Genomic DNA, 19,304 nt, shown 5'->3' on the forward strand with positions numbered 1-19,304 from the left:
CTACAACCCTCCCAACACAGCTTAACATAAATGCCGCATACTAACAAACAGTTTATCATCGACACAGTATGTATCCAAAGCATGAAAATCCATCACCTCAAAAGGGTCAAGGACAGTCCAGTCCTGTTCATACTTCACCAAGTAGGCGTAATAGTGATGACAGAAAGAAAGAGGAATTAATAGCTTTCCACATAACGCCCAATCTGTGTGTATGTTTAGAATGTATTTGACCTGAAAAAACAAAGGTATTTTTTCACCGTGCAAATGACCCACAACAAAGACATCTCCTACACAGTATTTAACACTGTTAATCACAACCTCTGTTACTCGGTTGAGTGTAATGTCCTGAAAATTGACATGTTTGTACCGCTCACTAACAGTTATGGAATGCCTAAGAGCTGAAGGAAGAGACTGTAACAGTGTGTTAACACTGCGTCCCATAACCCTCTCATACTCCCCAAACATATTAGTTGACGAAAATTCCCAACACTGTCTAAACTGATGGCGGCTGCTTAAAGTTGATGTAACATTGACAAAGTTCCTTGAGGAACTAGCTACCTGTTTGAAATACTGATGTTTCCCTTCAAATCTCATGCACCACAAAGACCGTAAAGGACCGTAGGACAACATTAGACGAGAATAATGGATCAAGTAATGACATTTTGGAGTTATCACATTTCCAAACTCTTTTTCCATGCCACACAAAAACTCAGAAACTAATTGGTCAAGAAGAAGAAGGGACTCTTTTTTTACAACAGGTGCCATTACAATGTCGGCAATTTCACGACACAATAAATAGATCCGCCAGTAACTGCAGCCTTCAGGTACCCTGTGTGCCATCAAGAAAGGAAGTAGGCGGAATAAACACCACTTCTGTGAAGCAGATCCAACAACACTGGATCCATGTAAAATATTTTCTGAGAAAGCCACAGGCTTATTTGTCTTATCATTTTGTCCAATGGACATCTTTCTTAGTTCATCATTTAGTTCTTGTATGGTTATATGTTTTTCTTGATGAGCTTTACATACAACAAGCCTCAATACCAACGGTGCTACACCCTCCAAGAAATCATGCATGACATCTGGAGGAAGAGATGTTGTGACGTCAAAGTAATCTAACTGGTCAAATACACATCCACCACGAACTCCATACATTCCTTTGTTTTCTGGATTTAGTTTTACACATTCTAAATGGTATCTGTGTACATCAACATTTCTTAAAACAAAATCAGATTCAATGAAGTTCTTTTTCATCTCAGAGTGAGTAGCCATGCAGTATCTACAGATTCGACCAGCACCAAAAGACATGGCAAATCCACCTATCATGTGAGATGACAGATTGTCTCCCAATATTGCAGCTACAGCTCCAAAAACATGCTTCTCCATGCCATTAACAATGATTTTAAGTCCCTCTGATGACAGTTTCTTAAGGTCATCAAGTAAAGGCTTCAAAATTACATCTAAACCAAACTTTTTTACGTGAACGTAACGGACAAGCAAAGCTAGATGGATATGTTTTAACTGTGAGCAGTACTTTGAACCTACGTTTCCAACAGTGTAGTAGAATGCACAAAGTTTGTGCTTGTTGCGTCTAGAACCCAGCGGATTGCACACCTCAAATTCATCCTCATATAGGTGTAACCTTAGAGCATCTGGATTATCTGCAAATACCTTGTGGTTCCTGAAATAAAATCCATCTCTATAATCAGTTAGAACATGTTCATCTCTTTCACAGTTTTGCTCTCTCTGAATAGAATCCCAAACATCTTCATGGGAGCAGTATTTCTGAAGTACATCACAAATGGGTACATATGAGTAGCTTCCAACTTTACGACCACTTGGGTCTCTCAGTGCGTAGTCTACAGGTTCAGTCATTTCAAGGTTGGATTTGCAGTAGTTTTTCAACATATGCGGAGACCTAACAAGTTTTGATGCCTCTGAAAAAAAGTCAGAACACTGCAGGACTTCATAAAGTTCAGGACAAGATTCCACATTGAAGCCATTTTTTTCAAGATGATATTTTAGAAATGCATCATAGTTTGCTTTAAAGAAGTCAAACAAAAAATTTACGTCATCCAGGATTTCTTGTTGAACAGTCTGAGGAAGGTGGTTTTTTTCCCTCGATTTCAGAATAAAGCCAAAAAGATTCTCTCTAAACTGCACTAACAGTTCATTCATCTCAGGAGGTTCAGGAGGATTGACAGCATCACTGGGCCCCTGCTCCTCCTCGCCCACTACTGTTTCCTGGATATCATGAGCAGTGGCTCGTCTGGCTATAATGTCTTTATGCTTCCTGTAAATATGTCGTCGGAAGGACTCATATTTAGAAAATGTTGATTGACAGTTGTTAAGGCCACACGTTATGGTAAAATGTGGCTCATGTGCATGAACAAGTCCGATGTGCTGGATTAACTTCACCAATGTGAAGGCTCTTCGAGAGCATTTAGGACAGCTGAATGGTGTAGGCATTGCGGTTGTTGATTAAGCTAAAATGTTGATTACCCTGGTCACACTAACAGGTAGAGGCTTATCACCAACCTCAGACATTTTTAGAACATATCGCTGAATAAAAATTAGGGTGTTCTTCAGGCGAGATGGATATATCACGTTGTAGATGAAGTAAGCACAAAAAGCAGCAATAACACCTTCCTCCAAACCAAGCGCCCTGCAGACTGACTGCCCATCCAGTTTGACCACTGCAGGGACCCTTTGAGTCAGCACACTCCTCCAGTCAGCGACAGCGTCGAGATGTACAGTAGGATATGGCGATGGTGGCTGATCCTGCAAGAGATCATAAAGTAGTTAAAATGCAGAAATCTACCACAAACATTCATAAAAAAATAAAATTAATAATAATATATATTTTTATATATATATATATATATATATATATATATATATATATATATATACACACACTCATACATACCAATATACACACACACTAAAAAAACATCTACAGAAAGACCTTAAAGCGCCCATATTATGCTCCTTTTCAGATTCATAACTGTATTTTAAAGGTGACCTATAATTCAAAATTGAATTTACCTTGGCATAGTCAAATAACAAGAGTTCAGTGCATGGACATGATATAGAGTGAATCTCAAACTGGACTGTTTTCGCGTTCTCATTTAATTCACGTTTATGAAAAACACCCCTGAAAAACGGTCGGTTCTCCACACAATACCGACTGTGACGCAATAGTCGGGATCATTAATATGTACGCCTCCAAATATTTGCATATGCCAGCCCTCAATGCCAGGCGGAACTGCGCAGCCGAAGCATAGCAGTTGCTCAGTGTGGATGTACACATGAACACAAAAGTATTTTTTAGTTCCTTCATCTGAGCCTCTGAAGAAACAATGGGTTAATTTTATTTTCTCTGGAAATTTCCAAACATTTCACCCACTGTTTCCTCAACTTGGGCCAATACAGAGCTGGCCTCGGATCGAGCTACCAAGCAACACTTTCTGATGTGTAATTGTTCAAGTTCAGACAGGTAATCTTTCTCTCAAAATCGTCCAATACTGTTTATGCATCAGTAAGTCAAGCCAGTGACTAAAATACCAGCTTCACATTGTTTCTTTTATTAGGATGAAAATAATCGTATTTAAATTGTGAACAAATTATATACAGAAAGCGATCAAAGAACAATCTTTCCACACAGCGCGAGTTTATCTGGACATTTGCCAAACTCGTTATGAAATCAATGACGCACGTTACTGCACAACGAAGCTCTTACTGTATTTACATCATCGTGTTTGCATTGGTGAAAGCATTAGAGAGAGTGCAGAAACTGCTTTGCAATGATAAGATCTTCATTCTCGCGATCAACACACTGTCATCTGCTCAATGCTCATCACGGCAACATTTTATGTGATGGGAATAGATCTAAATACTTTAAAAACATCTCACGATTCGTTAATCTCGATAGCTGTTATAGTAAAAACGTATAATAGCAGTAGTAAAAGTTTTCGGGAGAGAGTTTCACATGTAATGCGTACTAGCTATTTCATATGCAAGCATGTCAGCCAATCACAGCAGTGGCCGCGGTTACACTGAATCCCACAGCAGCCAATCACAGCAGTGGCCGCGGTTACACTGAATCCCACAGCAGCCAATCACAGCAGTGGCCGCGGTTACACTGAATCCCACAGCAGACACGCCCCTTCAAACAGAGTGTTCAAATCAGAGGCTAAAAGCAGGCTAGGAAAAATGCCATTTATTTCTAAATTATGATTATTTTTGATCTAAAAAACATACTAACATTATAAGGGTAACCCAGGAAACATTATAAAATAATAAAAAAAAAACATTCTAGGGCACCTTTAAGGTTGTACCAGAATAGGTTTACATGGTTTAATTAAAAAAAAAAATCCTCTTTTCACCTGGTTTCTGTTTTAGCTACAGAGTGAGACCTCTTTTCTTCTTCTGTACTATCTTTGATTGCCCTCGCACATGGTCAGTAGCTCAGATGTAGATCATGTCAGCTAGCTAGGTCCATAGAAGTAAAAGAAAGCCTGTTTCGGTCAGAAAGTTGTAACTTCGGTCAGTTACAAGGTAGGATTAGCTGGGAGACTTCTAAATGAGGGCGCACATGCAAATAGTTCTTTTGTAGATTATGGTGAACTTGTGTGTGTTGTAGCAGTGCTTTGCTATTGAGAACGAGGTAGCATGCTAACGCTACGAGCTAACGGTTGCGGTTAGCCAGCTCGTTTCGGATTGTGACGTCACAATCCGGGCCGATTTTGAACAGCTCTCCAGGAGACTGAAGGCAGGACACATTCAGAAACCGTATCTCACTCTGAACAGAATGGATGGATTTTTTTCAAAGTTTGTATGTGTGTGGAAGCACCAGACACACAAAATAACACCCCCAAATCCCAGAAAAAGTGATTTTTTCATAATATGGGCACTTTAACCGTCATTTATATGGCCTATCAAAAGACTAACATTTTTTGGGGGGACCAGTGACATCAGTAGGATACCTCGCGATTAGATTCTAAACCATTTATCTATGCAACAATTTTTTTTACGTACATTTCCATGCATGATATGAAACATTTTCATATAAATCTGAGTTTGCTAATCACTTCCTAGACAAAGCTTAGATGCTTGTGAAAGTTACCTTCTCCCACAGTAATCTTCCATGTCAGAGGCTCAGTCATGTGTTTTTTCTGCACTCTTGCCTAAAGTCTATGCTGTTGTCCTCTTTCACTCACTTTTAAATTAAAATCAACACATAAAAAAAAAAGATTTTTACAAGACATTTTTAGCCATATTTAGCTTTGCGGCCCCCCATGTCCACACCAAGGCCCAGCATTGATAGCTAGAAACTTTGTATTATGAAATAAGACATCCAAGGGATGCATATAATTCTCTGTGGTAAGTAATGTAAACAAAAATAAATAAGTATATGCAAATTACACACCTCCCCAAGTATGACGAGAATGTCATTTTTCTCCCTGAACAGGATCGGCAACAGCAGGATTGCAGCTCTGAAATCAATCCCTGAAAATTAAGTTTAAAAAAAAGAAAGAAAAAAGGAAGTGTATTACGTGAATGTACAGTGTATTTTGGTTAGTTAGACCTTATCTTGTCTGAAGACAAATAGAAAAGAAATAAAGCTTAAATGGCTCCACAACACTAGGGGTGACCATGGCTGATCAGTGAGTCACTTACCAGGGACATCTTCGGTGAGGGCAGCCTCTCTTTCCTCCAAAGCCAAATCTGCAAGGGGAGATTTCCTTTGAGTCAATTTAAGCACTTTGGGTACTAGGACCTTAAAGCCATCTTCAAATCTTCGGCAGATATTCATTTCATCATGAAGCCGGCCCATTTCCTGAAATAGCTGCAACACAGCACAAACAAACGGGAAACATGTCACAACATTATCTTAGGATTTTAAAATTAAATTTCAAAGAGAGCCTTTAATAATTTAATATGAACTCCAACACAAATGTAAGGAAATAAATGTAGACAAACCCCGCATGGACTCTTAAGGAATGGATATTTGTTAATGGCTTCTTCGACAGTCATCCCATTGGCAATCTCTCGCCTTCTCCAAGCAAATGTCCTCATCATCCGTTCCTCCACCATTTGGGCATCTGGCTTTGTCTTCCGGTACTGGTCCTGCAGGACTTTCACATGCCTCGCTACTGAGGTATCATCCTCCCCAATAATATCCACCTCCTACGACACAGAGGGATGACAAACATTTGCTCATTTGACAGTTGCTTTTCCCCTTTTTAATGTTTATGAAAAATGAGCCCTTAATAATAATTTATTACATTTTATATAGCGCTTCATCATAGCTACTTAAAGCACTTTACAGGGGAGACTGTTCTCTACCATGCTGGGTTAAGAGGCTAACCATTGGGCCACACTGCATTTGTGTAAAACATGCACACATAGATATACAGCAAACCAAAGAAGATGCAGACCTTTGATGGCTTGGCTCGTTTGCTTGTGTTTTCTTCCTGTTGTAAAGGCTTTTTGTGGTGACCAAATTTCTGTTTCATTCTTCTCACCTCTTCATCATCTACCAGTGGCACCCGCTCATATTTGAACTTACGTTTGAGAGACATGTGCCAGGTATGCTATTTAAAAGAATATAAAATAGAACAATTAAATAAGCATACAAACCACTTGCAGAAAACTGAAAGCACAAGCATGAAAATACATGGTGGAAAACAATGTGTGCATCAAAATGCAGAGAACATAGTTAATATCTTGACTGGATTAGTACTCTATATAATAAATAAAGGTTGGCAATTAATAATCTGTCAACTCACATAACCATTGCCTTCTTTGTCCTTTAAGAAAGGGTATTTCAAAATCAGGGCCTTACACACTTTAACATAGTCATCATTGGTCGGAAACCTGTAACAGCGATGCAAAAGAAGGTGAGGAATGTAACATCAGACATAGTATTAATAACTAAAATGCTGTGATCCAGTTGGGTTGCAAAACTTACATTTTGATCAGGGCCATGGTTTCAAACAATGTTCTTATGATTTTGTTGTGATGGGATCTCTCAATTTTGCATGCCGGTTTTTGGTCCAACTTTGTCTGAACATCTCTGGGAAATTTAGGAATGATGAAAACTGCTGGGAAGGCTGATGATGGGATGGCATGACTATGATGAAATAAAACAATAGTCTTAAAATGTTGGGAAATTAACCACACTGTAACAATACAAGTTAAAGTCCTGCAGAGTAAATGTTACTTCAGTAAAAGTGTGCAAGTATCAACAGGAAAATGTACTTAAAGTATTAAACCATTGTAGAAAGAGTAAAAGATCCAACCAGTTGTGTTTAATGATCTCATCATCTCAGCTGGACTTGTAGCCGTTATATTGTTGGCTAGTTTACTTTAGAATCAAACATCAGATTTGATAAACTACATGTAACTAGTAACTAAAGCTGTAACAGATGAATGTAGCGGAGTAACTAAAGTAACTAGTAACATAACATTACTGTTATCGGTACCTTGATTCCGCTGTAGCCTTCTCTGAATGTACCGGGACAGGCTCGAGGGTTAGTGTCACGGTTTCTTTCCACTGCTGAACAAATCTGTTGAATTTGGCTTGCTTCTTAAAGGATCCTTCAAAGAGGTATGAAACCATCCTCTCAGTCAATCCATAGTCCACTGCTTCTCCGTCAACTTCATTATCTAGACAATAGAGAAAAGAAAAACAGCAATGTTAACCACCACTGTGGTAACAGCATACAACAATTTTAAAAGGCACAATTATGTCAGACTGTAACGTTAATGTAACTCAATACGCCTTATTCAGGGCAGCGCCATCTTTGATTTTTAATGAGAAAGAAAGCGAGGCTGTGAGGGATAGACATGCATCTCTTCAATGGGCTGTACTGTTATTTAATGTGTTTTCGTTTTGTTCTGCTCATGAAACACTGGAAAAAATATATTTCTAAGAAATTTCAGTTGACAAAAAACTCCCGACAATATGTAATCTAGGAGCTTTATTCAGCTTTTTACAGCGGATGCCATTGGAAACACGGTAAGTCTAACGTTTTTCCTCACAGCCTCACTTTCATACCTGTCAAGGCGCTGCTCTGAATAAGGTCTATGGGGAAAAAAACAGTTTTGCTCCAGTTTAGTTTATTGGGTATTTTTCTCATATCCAGAGGTAACTTATGGGCTTGCCTGGTCCGGACTTTGAGACGCCCTAATATAACTTACATATAAAAACACATTGAAAGTATTTAGGCGTAGCTACCTCATTAGAGACGGTGGAAATGCGTCTCTCTCACTCACTCTCTCTCTCACACAGCCCTGAATATTTATGTTACGTTAGGCCTATCTAATTTTTTTTCCAGGACAGCGGGGAAAGTATTGAAAGAAGTTAAAACCATTAGCTAATGATAGTAATCGGTTTATTTTTATAACAGCAGCTAACGTTATCTAATCGTATCTACCTAGTAATGTTAACGTTACTCGAAAGGGAGGTTTTAACCGTTGGTCGGTTCTGTCAGTTAACGTTACGTTAACCTGATGTTGTAATTTAACGTTAGTCTTACATGGTTTTACGAAGATGTTCTAAGACAGTTTGATGACGAAATAAAGACCAAATCATAATTCCACTGGCTATCGATAGTAACATTCCGCCCAAATGGCTTTGCTTTAGCATTAAAATATTTCAGAACAAAAGACTGTTGGGCGGCAAAACCTTTTTTTTTTCACCGTTCTCCTCTGACGCAGTCCAGCTAAGTTAGCTAACGTAAGTCAGAACAAAAGACTTTACGGCGGCAAAAGCGGGGTTTTTTTTTCATCATTCTCTGAGGCAGTCCAGCTACTGCTAGCTAAGTCAGAACAAAAGACTTTTCGGCGGCAAAAGAGTTTTATTTTTATTTTATTTTTTTCGTTCTCCTCTGACGCAGTCCAGCTAACTTAGCTAACGTAAGTCAGAACCATAGACAGTAAAAGAAAATACTTTTCGGCGGCAAAAACGCTTCTCATCCTCCTCTGACGCAGTAGTTTTATACGTTAGTTAGCTAACGTTAACAGTTAATGTTAGCTCGATTGTGAACGGATAGTAAGTTAACGTTACTTATAATAATAGTATGTGGAATGGCAATATAGTAAGTTACTGCTAATGTTTTAACTAACTAGTTAACGTTAATAATCATGGCAATCGTCAATGTCGAATCTAGCTAGCGAAGTTAATGTTGACAGAGTATGAACTTGACATTAACAGTAAAAGTTAACTTCCAACTTTGAATTTACACCACAAACACTGATTAAAAATTCAAATACTTTACCTTTGAATTTACTTCTCTCCTCTTCAGTGACCTCTATCCCAAAACGAAATAACTCCGTGATTAAATCCTCCGTGGATAAATGTCGAAGCGCCATCCTCCCGACTTTGCTCGACACTGACAGACACTGACAGTTGGATCACTGTCGATTCACTCATGTATCCTTCCGCGCTGCAAAATTTATGCTTCCGCCGAGTCGAGTTAGCCTGTAGCTAGATCCTTTCAATAGATATCAATTATATTGTCTGTTTCATTCTAATATAAATAGGGTAAAGAGTTTGAAAATCTAATTCTTCAAAACGGTTTGTGAATATAAATGATTACACAATCCTCATTAACACGATTAAAAATTATTCAAAGGGACACTTCACACAAAAAAAAACATTCTGATTTATTTAGCCCATATCTCAAAACTTTACAGTTAATTTAGTTTGACTATTATTGAGTTATTGAGTTTGATAGTATAGGTTTACTTGTGTTTCTATATTGAGAGATGACATTATCAGCATGCACTAATTCCTGCCATTTTACATTTAAACATTAAGGTACAAATATGTAAGGGACAAATATGTACCTTACACCTCGGAAAGCACACAATATACAAATGGAAGGTGCAAAATTGTACCTTAAAGGTGCACAATTGTACCTTAAAGATACATTTTTGTACTTTTAAGGGTACATATGCAAAGTTTGTACCTTAGGGAACAAAAATGGACCTGTATTGTACCTCTTTTTCTAACAGTGTAGTCTGATCTGTAGCTTTTTGCAGTCTGTAAAAATATACAGTACCTCAGATTTCTGGTCAAATCTAGTTGTACAGTCAATCGCAAAGCTCTTTCCCGTTTTAGATGTGTTTTGTGTGTTTTTCACGGCATTCACGCTGAAAACAAATGCTGCCGCTCAGTCTTTTTGCCACTTGTGGGCGTGACCACATTCACTCCGGCCGACGGTGACGTCATGCGCATACCCTCTATACAAAACATGAAGCTCTGCCATCGTTGGTTTAGTTAAAATTGCCATATGTAATGATTCTTTTGTCACTGTATTATTACTTTAGTCAAAGATAGCGGAAACCGAAGATGAAAGACGCCAGGACATAACTATTAGCCACGGTGTCAATCATGCCAGTTTCATTTTTGATTCATTCATCAAAAATTTAAATCCTGTCATAATTTACCTATATTCATGCCATTTTAAAATTATGTAATATATAGCCCCCTTTCTTGAGGGTCTTTCTGGGTTGATATCCAACCAGGAAGAAGAAAATTATCCAAGAAGAAAAAAAAAGTACTTCACTTATTAAATCACTTATTTTACAGTCACTTTGGTCAAAAATAGTGGATACCAAATACGCAAGGTGTCAGAACGTTGATGGTTAGCATCATGGTCAGTTGTGTACATGGAATGGAAATCTAAGATATTCCACTCTCGTTTTTAAATGCGGTTGTCACTTCTGAAACTTTGCAGTGTGTACAGATACGTGGCCAACTTTTTAAATCTGTCTGTTTATATATATCTCTTTCAAATATTAGACCAGTGATGGTCTTTTATCATCTATTCTTATTAATTTGTTACCTTGTTTTAGTTAAATGGCGGCCACATTTTAACTAAATTGAAATGTGGGAATGAATTATTACATGGCCACAATTTAGCAAGTGAACGAATTGATAAAACCTGTCCCTGGTTGTCTCTTACTGGGTTTTTTAATTAATCCTATCATTTGTGTCTATTGAGTTTAGAGGACTTAGTTTTAGTATATTCTGCCAATCTTTGAATGTATAGTCTGCCAATCTTTTGGTATATGTTTAGACTGATGTAAGGGAGTAATTAGTCATTTTTGGAATATGATTTGCGTTGTTGATGGAAATACACATCCGAGTCTGCCTGTGACTGACAACTTCAATTATTTGAGTTAAGGGATGGATGAGGAACTGACGCTTGCTGATATCCATATTCTTCTATGTGCACTTTGGTTGATATCAGTTTATAACTCTTAAGCTCATTAAATATTGCTTCACAATCAAAGCTTCTGAATACGAATTACAGCGAAGTTAATCATTTGTTTAATTTACAAAGCATAAGTCCAACTAAACACAATGGATAAACTAGCCTGGTCAGAACAAATTAAGAAAGAAATTGCCATATGAAAATGAGCCCAGAGAAATAGTCACAGCAAGCATGATGTTGTTGTTCTGTAGTAAACAAACCCACACCCTCAGGGCAAACACTGGATAACATCTGGCTAAAATAGTCGAGTATGACCACCCTCAGCTCTCCTTAGCAACTAATTAGAGAATGAGGACACAGAAGAGAAGAGAGAAGGAAGCACAGATCTCCAGAATTTGTGCTCCACATTGTTTTGCCTTGTAATATAAGTGACCCACTTACCTCAGCTACTCCCCGAATAAACTTAAAAGAACTGGCTGAGGGTGAATGTACAAAAGGCTTCTAATGGAACTGCATGTTTTAAATCGTGCTGTTAAGAGGAACAAAATGCATCCATTAATTGGAGAGGTCATTGAAAGGTTACATCAAAGGGTGATCTCTTCAAAGGAACCCTATTGTTCAATGTTGACAGAGTCTAACAGAGATAAACATAAAATGCATTGTGAATGTACTTAAAGGAATTATATATCAAAAATGAAAATCCTGTCATCGTTTACCCTTATGCTGTTTCTAAACTGTATGACGCCATTTCTTGAGGGTCATTCTGGGTTAATATCCAACCTAGGAGAAAATGCTGTAATTGACTACAATCATGCACAAAACATACACATCTGTTTATGATCTTGAAAAACATGTTTTAGTGATGCATGATCCTTTAAGTAAAGCTGCTACATCCCATTAATTAATTAGTTCTTTAAGATAGCTGTTCTACTGTTTTAGTCCACATTAAGCTAAACAGGGATTCCACTTCTGGTGGAGAAGGTGAAAGAGCTGCAACTATTCAGAAATCGATATGAAGAGAGCCAGAAGAGCAAGAAACTCAAGGACTGCAACACTTTAATTACAGTATGTCTGCCGTTCTCCCAGTGTATTCATTTAGCTGTGTGAAGGCCAATAATGAAGGACTTACAATCACTTCAAATATATATCATGTTATAGCTCTCAGATTTACTTTTTGTAGTGTTTATTATTACAGGTACATTTTTAGTTTGAATTAGTATTAAAACGTTTTGATTTATTTGTACTTGATGTTTGCTTGTTATTATTATGTTGAATCATTTTTAATGGCTTCCTCTGCACCAGCTCGTTGAGTTGCTCCATCAAACTTATACTGATAACCCAAACATGCTGTCTGTTATTGTTTGCAAAGAAATGTCACAATGCAGAAATAATCTGATATTTTGTTTGCCTATATTAAGGAGATTACCCAGCAGTATTCAAGCCATTATAGTATATGTGGTGTGACGAGCTCTAAGAGGCTAATTTGGCTAATTGGGATGTCAGTGACACAGGCACTCCATCTGATGGCATGTCCTGCTGGTTAGTGGACACCGCAGGGAAAGGCTCACGGCGAGGGGTGATCACAGAACACCTGACTGTCTCAAAGAAACTCTCAGCTAAATGAACTGCCATTGGGCTGATTCCAGTTATTAAGTTGGAGGGTGGAGTGGATTGCATAGGAGAGTTAAAATGAGCAAATGGCCAAGAAATTAAGAACAATAAGAGGGTGATCATCAAGGGGTGGCTTCACAGAACCCCAATTAAATTTGGTTTTTGACTAATGCACATGCTGTGTGCTAAGTTTATAAATTGTTAAAAAATGGAAACTGGGCAACTTCATTTGAGAAACTACAAAGAATGGAACTTGTTTTAAAAGGATGAATAGGAATCATAGGATTAAGTATTTTTGCATTGGAATACTTGATTTTGATTGGTTAAGCATGACGCGCTGTGGTCAAATATTTGATTATAATGATTTATAAACTGTATATTGGTTGTCCCTTTCAGTCTGTCTCCCTGAAACTGTTTATTTTACCAATATCTGTCAAGAAGAATCTGGATAGATTTAGAAATGCTGGTCTTTTCTTGTAGGCTATTGACACAAAGGGTTAATACTCATAACTCATAACTTATAGATCATAACTTTAAAACTTTTCAGTCGTTATACTAGACATACCTGACAGTTTTGTGTCAGACTTAGACTCAGTAGATATGACAAATGTAACGTTCTGTTTCATCAGTGGATAAGATATGTAGGGTAGAGTTTTGTATTCTAAAACAAAAGGAACAAATGTTGATGGTGTTTTACTGTTACTGATGTTCATTTCAATTGGACACTGACGTGAATTGTATGTGTAGGACTTTTTCAAAAACATAATCATGTTTTTTCATTGAGACTGGGTTGGATAAATCAAAACATAACAAATATTACACAAAGTTTGACATCTCATTGATATTGCTGGCTGTAGATTATCTCCATGACTGGTTTGAAACTATTAACTTACGCAGTCAAACGACTTTAATGTATACAGTGTACCTATATTATATATATATATATATATATATATATATATATATATATATATATATATATATATATATATATAATTTGACATAAATGGAAAACCTAAAGGTAACGATTTATTTCAAGGTGTAGTTACACGTTACATGTATTTACTATAGTAATTATGCATAATTACAAGTAACTAAGCCTAAACGTAACTCTATAAGTACACGTAGTCAACAATATGCTCTCCTCATGTAGCTGTAGCATTCCCTTCCCTCACTAGTCAAAATGACTCGAAGGTCTAAATTATACTTAAAAAAAAAAAAAATGTCCAGAAAGCTTATTTCGTTTTGATTTTTTTTTTATGCGATTTTTTATGCGATTTTTTATTTTTATTTTCCTCTAAATTACTAGATGTCATCAATAATTTTATTTAATAATATAATTTAAGCACATTACTCACATTCATCAACTTAAATACAAAATAACTGCCCATTTATACTATTTATACTGAAGTGTAAAATATTGCAATTATTCAATACAATGTAACTATGTCACCTTAAAATATAGTGTTACCATCAAAACAGCAGACTCCGTTATAAAAAGTGTTTTATTGGATCCCAGTCCCACTTTATATTAGGTGTCTTTAACTATATGTACTTACATGCAAAAATGAAGAGTAATGTGTTGGGTACACTGTACTTATTGTTTTTTTTTTTTTTAAAGGACTTTCTGCTGTTGAGGTGGGATACAGATAAAGTTAGGGACAGGTTTAGTGAAAGGGTAGGTTTAAAGATAGGTTAACAGTGTAATTTCAGATGTAAATACATGCATCTATAACAAGTGCATTGTATTAAATTATTAATTTAAATGTTGGTACATAGTAGTTGATCATATGTAATATGTAGTGTGTCCAGATATTGATTTTATTTTTAGAGCCATCTGCTATGGTGTCACAAATTAAACACATTTAATGGTTAAATTTCTCTGTTCTTGAAATAAATTCAAAAGCCCACAGGCTGGGCCCACACTAAAGCAAGCGTTTTGGCATTTAAACACCAAAAAAATTAAAGCTCAGTGTCAATGACATGAATTCATATTACATTTCATTATTTTCCAACATAGCTTGTAAAAAAAAAAAAAAATACAATACAATAAAAAAACAGAAAAAGAAAAGTAAGGAGAGAGAGAATGGAAAAAGAGGAGAGAACGTAATTACAAAAGTCAGCCAAGCCTAACGAAACAGGGCTTTAAGCCAGTCCTAGCATTGCTCCTGAGCGATTCCATTTGTCACTTTCATTATTCATACTCAGCTGTAAACAGGGCTGAATGAGTTTTTGCCATTCTGAAACGGCAGGTAATTTGGCCTGAGCCAGAAGAGCTGCACTAAATGAGGAGGCAAATGAGAGGTGGATATGTGTTCACATGGTTAATTGAGAGAGAGGGAGAGACCACAAAGATTCCTGGGTAAATTAGCATTCCAGAGTGGACCACTGTACAGGCTGGGTACAGCTAGAACGCAAATGCATGAATGCAAATGTGGAATGCAAATCTTAAATGTAATCAACTCTAACAATAATAATAATAAGTACTGTTTTTAATTAGTCTTCTTAAATGTAAAATGTAAATACATTTTTGGACTTCACTTGTAATTTGTTCTTGGGACACCTGACACATTGACTTTGAATTGTAATTACATAAATCAATCGCATCAGACTCATGCAAGCAAATGTGTCATAAAGAGCCTATAATTTTAAACATAATGATCACAAATGTGTTCATTTAGAGACGGTGAACCAGGGAGTACTGAAATAATACAATGGGTGATTGGTCAGGTCACACATCCACACACAGGGAGGGAGAACGAGATGAAGGTTAAAGCTATAAAGGAGAAGCAGATCTCACTGAAGCTTTGGGGCTCCGAAAGTCTCTGAATCACCTCTGTGATATCACTTTTCACACTGCAATCTGTTAGTGCAGACCAAACTCTTAATGAAAAGGAAAATGAAGAGAGGAGAGAAAGAGATCAAAACAATAGAACCTGGCTTTACGCCTCCCCTCAGGTTTCATTATTCTCTCATAATACTTGCCTATAGGAAGCAATTAACTTGAACGGATTCTGTTTTGTCCTGTGCATAAATATGCATTCTCAAAAAGTCTTTGCGTGGCAAAAAGTCTGGTATTTCAAAAGGTCGTGGTTTAAAAATGACAATAAGGTATTCACTGTAAAGTTGTATGTGTCTTGATTAATGGTCTATAGCTACTGCTGGGTGACACATTCTGGGGGCTATCATCTGCCCGTCAGTCAGAGTCGAAAGTGTCATTATTTAGTGGTGCTGCTGTCACTGGGCGGCTTCTGTCACCCACGTCCAGATTGAGCCTAATTGCTTCCTGTCTGCTGGGCCTGCCGCAAAGGGCTTTTCCGAAAAAAAGAAAAAGTAAAAAAAAGTAAAAGTTGATGTGTGACAAGATTTGTTGTTGTGGACGTTAACCAGTACCTTGGAAATGACTGTAATCTAAGTTGCCACAGCGATGACCTGATTAAGCCCTGAACAATACCACAGCCATGACTTTCTCTCCCCGTGCTGCACTTCCTTTGGCCGGAGGACGGCTGATGATATATAATATCTCTTGGCAGCAGAGTTAATTATAACATAGCTTCATGCATTGCTCCAGAGGCTTGCTGTCGGAGAGGCCTTTCTACCGCAGGACCACTATAATCCTAGCTGTCAGATTTATACCGTCATTTTAGTGTGCTGGCTTATTGTTAGGGTGGTACATGCCTTCTATCTTTCCTGGCTCTATTATTCACAGTACTTTATATGTGTGATGAAGATTATGATGGGAGAATGTGCAATGTTGCGCAGTTTAATTAGTTACTTTTGAAAGACAATAACACTGACATATTTGGTGTCTATTCCCTTTCAAGGGAACTTGAACTGCGTCGATACGACACATTAGCAACGCCCCCCAGCTGCAAATAAATATTGGGTCCCAGTTCCACTTTATATGAAGCATGAATGAAACGTCATGACGTAATGTTGCATCATGACGTAACGTGTGACGGCATACACGGAAGCTTACAAAGGGACGCCGGCACACACAAGCGCCAGCTTTCTGTTCTTCAGCAAGCGCTCTCTGTTCTTCAGCAAGCGCTCTCTGTTGACGTGTCTGTCTTATTTGGTTATCGGTCTCAAATATTTCACACAAGCACTATATACAGTGGGGAGAACAAGTATTTGATACACTGCCGGTTTTGCAGGTTTTCCCACTTACAAAGCATGTAGAAGTCTGTAATTTTTATCATAGGTATTCTTCAACTGTGAGTGACGGAATCTAAAACAAAAATCAAGAAAATCACATTGTATGATTTTTAAGTAATTAATTTGCATTTTATTGCATGACATAAGTATTTGATCACCATACTAACCAGTAAGAATTCCGGCTCTCACAGACCTGTTAGTTTCTATTTAAGAAGCCCTCCTGTTCTCCACTCATTACCTGTATTAACTGCACCTGCTTGAACCCGTTACCTGTATAAAAGACATCTGTCCACACACTCAATCAAACAGACTCCAACCTCTCCACAATGGTCAAGACCAGAGAGCTATGTAAGGACATCAGGGATAAAATTGTAGACCTGCACAAGGCTGGGATGGGCTACAGGACAATAGGCAAGCAGCTTGGTGAGAAGGCAACAACAGTTGGTGCAATAATTAGAAAATGGAAGAAATTCAAGATGACGGTCAATCTCCCTCGGTCTGGGGCTCCATGCAAGATCTCACCTTGTGGGGCATCAATGATCACCGTCAGGGTGAAGGTGAGGGATCAGCACAGAACTTCACGGCAGGACCTGGTCAATGATCTGAAGAGAGCTGGGACCACAGTCTCAAAGAAAACCATTAGTAACACACTACACCGTCAAGGATTAAAATCATGCAGCTTACGCAAGGTCCCCCTGCTCAAGCCAGCGCATGTCCAGGCCCGTCTGAAGTTTGCCAATGACCATCTGGATGATCCAGAGGAGGAATGGGAGAAGGTCATGTGGTCTGATGAGACAAAAATAGAGCTTTTTGGTCTAAACTCCACTCGTCGTGTTTGGAGGAAGAAGAAGGATGAGTACAACCCCAAGAACACCATCCCAACCGTGACGCATGGAGGTGGAAACATCATTCTTTGGTGATGCTTTTCTGCTTGGGGACAGGGGACAGGACGACTGCACCATATTGAGGGGAGGATGGATGGGGCCATGTATCGCGAGATCTTGACCAACAACCTCCTTCCCTCAGTAAGAGCATTGAAGATGGGTCGTGGCTGGGTCTTCCAGCATGACAACGACCCGAAACACACAGCCAGGGCAACTAAGGAGTGGCTCCATAAGAAGCATCTCAAGGTCCTGGAGTGGCCTAGCTAGTCTCCAGACCTGAAACCAATAGAAAATCTTTGGAGGGAGCTGAAAGTCCGTATTGCCCAGCGATAGCCGCAAAACCTGAAGGATCTGGAGAAGGTCTGTATGGAGGAGTGGGCGCAAACCTGGTCAAGAACTACAGGAAACGTATGATCTCTGTAATTGCAAACAAAGGTTTCTGTACCAAATATTAAGGTCTGCTTTTCTGATGTATCAAATACTTATGTCATGCAATAAAATGCAAATTAATTACTTAAAAAAAATACAATGTGATTTTCTGGAGTTTTGTTTTAGATTCCGTCACTCACAGTTGAAGAGTTGCTATGATAAAAATTACAGACTTCTACATGCTTTGTAAGTGGGAGAACCTGCAAAATCGGCAGTGTATCAAATACTTGTTCTCCCCACTGTATATATATATATATATATATATATATTAGGGGTGTAACGGTTCACAAAATTCACGGTTCGGTTCGATGCGATACACTTGTGTCACGGTTCGGTACGGTTCGGTACGTTTTCGATACAGCAAAAAGAAACAAATGCCAGAGAAATTTCCTTGATTTAATTTTTTTATTATATTTTTATTAAAACTAACATCATAAAGTATGATATTTTTTTACTTTGAGCAATGATGGAGCTATACTTGACTTTTCTTAGGAGCATATAAAACAAAACAGCTCCTTGGACAAAATGAAATGTAATATTGTAGTAGTTATAAACAAAGGTTTATTTTAGTTCAGATTAACATTTGAGGGCAGTAATTGTATTCATAATGTCAAAATAAAACCGACATACTGTTACTTGAAAGCATTATAGCCTACTATTCCTGCCAAACTTCCATGGTTACAGTTAGTAGTGTTACTACAGTAAATACATGGTGAATGTTGCTGATCTGTGGACACTGAATAGTTCATTCATGGCACAATGTTTCTTCCTGGTTTCCACGTCAGCGCTGTTTGATCCGTTAATAACGGAGAAATGTGAATGTTTCTCACTAGATCTCGCAACGGTGTTATTACTTCAGTTGTTAATGAAATTTTTTTTCTTTACTGGATTTCGCTGTGTAGTAACAGTGCTGCTTGATTAAGATCGGCTCGCGCTGCATTGGTCCAAACTGATAAACGGTCCGTCAGCCACACAATAACGAGTAGCTCAG

At 37.9% G+C, this 19,304-nt stretch overlaps 1 protein-coding gene across 1 annotated transcript; it reads right to left on the minus strand.

Annotated features, from left to right (window-relative positions):
* Positions 1-2,480: 2,480 nt before the first annotated feature.
* LOC130091159 (sterile alpha motif domain-containing protein 3-like) lies at positions 2,481-7,773 on the minus strand. The gene is made up of 8 exons (XM_056258897.1): positions 7,491-7,773; positions 6,977-7,138; positions 6,795-6,882; positions 6,444-6,599; positions 5,986-6,192; positions 5,683-5,851; positions 5,432-5,511; positions 2,481-2,781 (listed from the first exon to the last, which is right to left on the minus strand). Exons 1-8 carry the CDS (start codon positions 7,625-7,627, stop codon positions 2,482-2,484), a joined length of 1,299 nt encoding a protein of 432 aa, XP_056114872.1. The 5' UTR covers positions 7,628-7,773; the 3' UTR covers position 2,481.
* Positions 7,774-19,304: the final 11,531 nt, after the last annotated feature.

Source organism: Rhinichthys klamathensis, unplaced genomic scaffold, assembly GCF_029890125.1.
Source record: "Rhinichthys klamathensis goyatoka isolate OS25496 unplaced genomic scaffold, OSU_Roscu_1.1 h1tg000161l_1, whole genome shotgun sequence".
Taxonomy (NCBI): domain Eukaryota; kingdom Metazoa; phylum Chordata; class Actinopteri; order Cypriniformes; family Leuciscidae; genus Rhinichthys; species Rhinichthys klamathensis.

What these genes read in the sequence shown, in the direction of transcription:
- LOC130091159 (XM_056258897.1), bottom strand. Translation starts at nt 7,627, where the DNA reads ATGGTTTCATACCTCTTTGAAGGATCCTTTAAGAAGCAAGCCAAATTC. An exon ending in ACCATGGCCCTGATCAAAAT is followed by an intron (nt 6,883 to 6,976) that starts GTAAGTTTTGCA and finishes TCGCTGTTACAG; the next exon opens with GTTTCCGACCAATGATGACT. An exon ending in TCCTTAAGAGTCCATGCGGG is followed by an intron (nt 5,852 to 5,985) that starts GTTTGTCTACAT and finishes GCTGTGTTGCAG; the next exon opens with CTATTTCAGGAAATGGGCCG.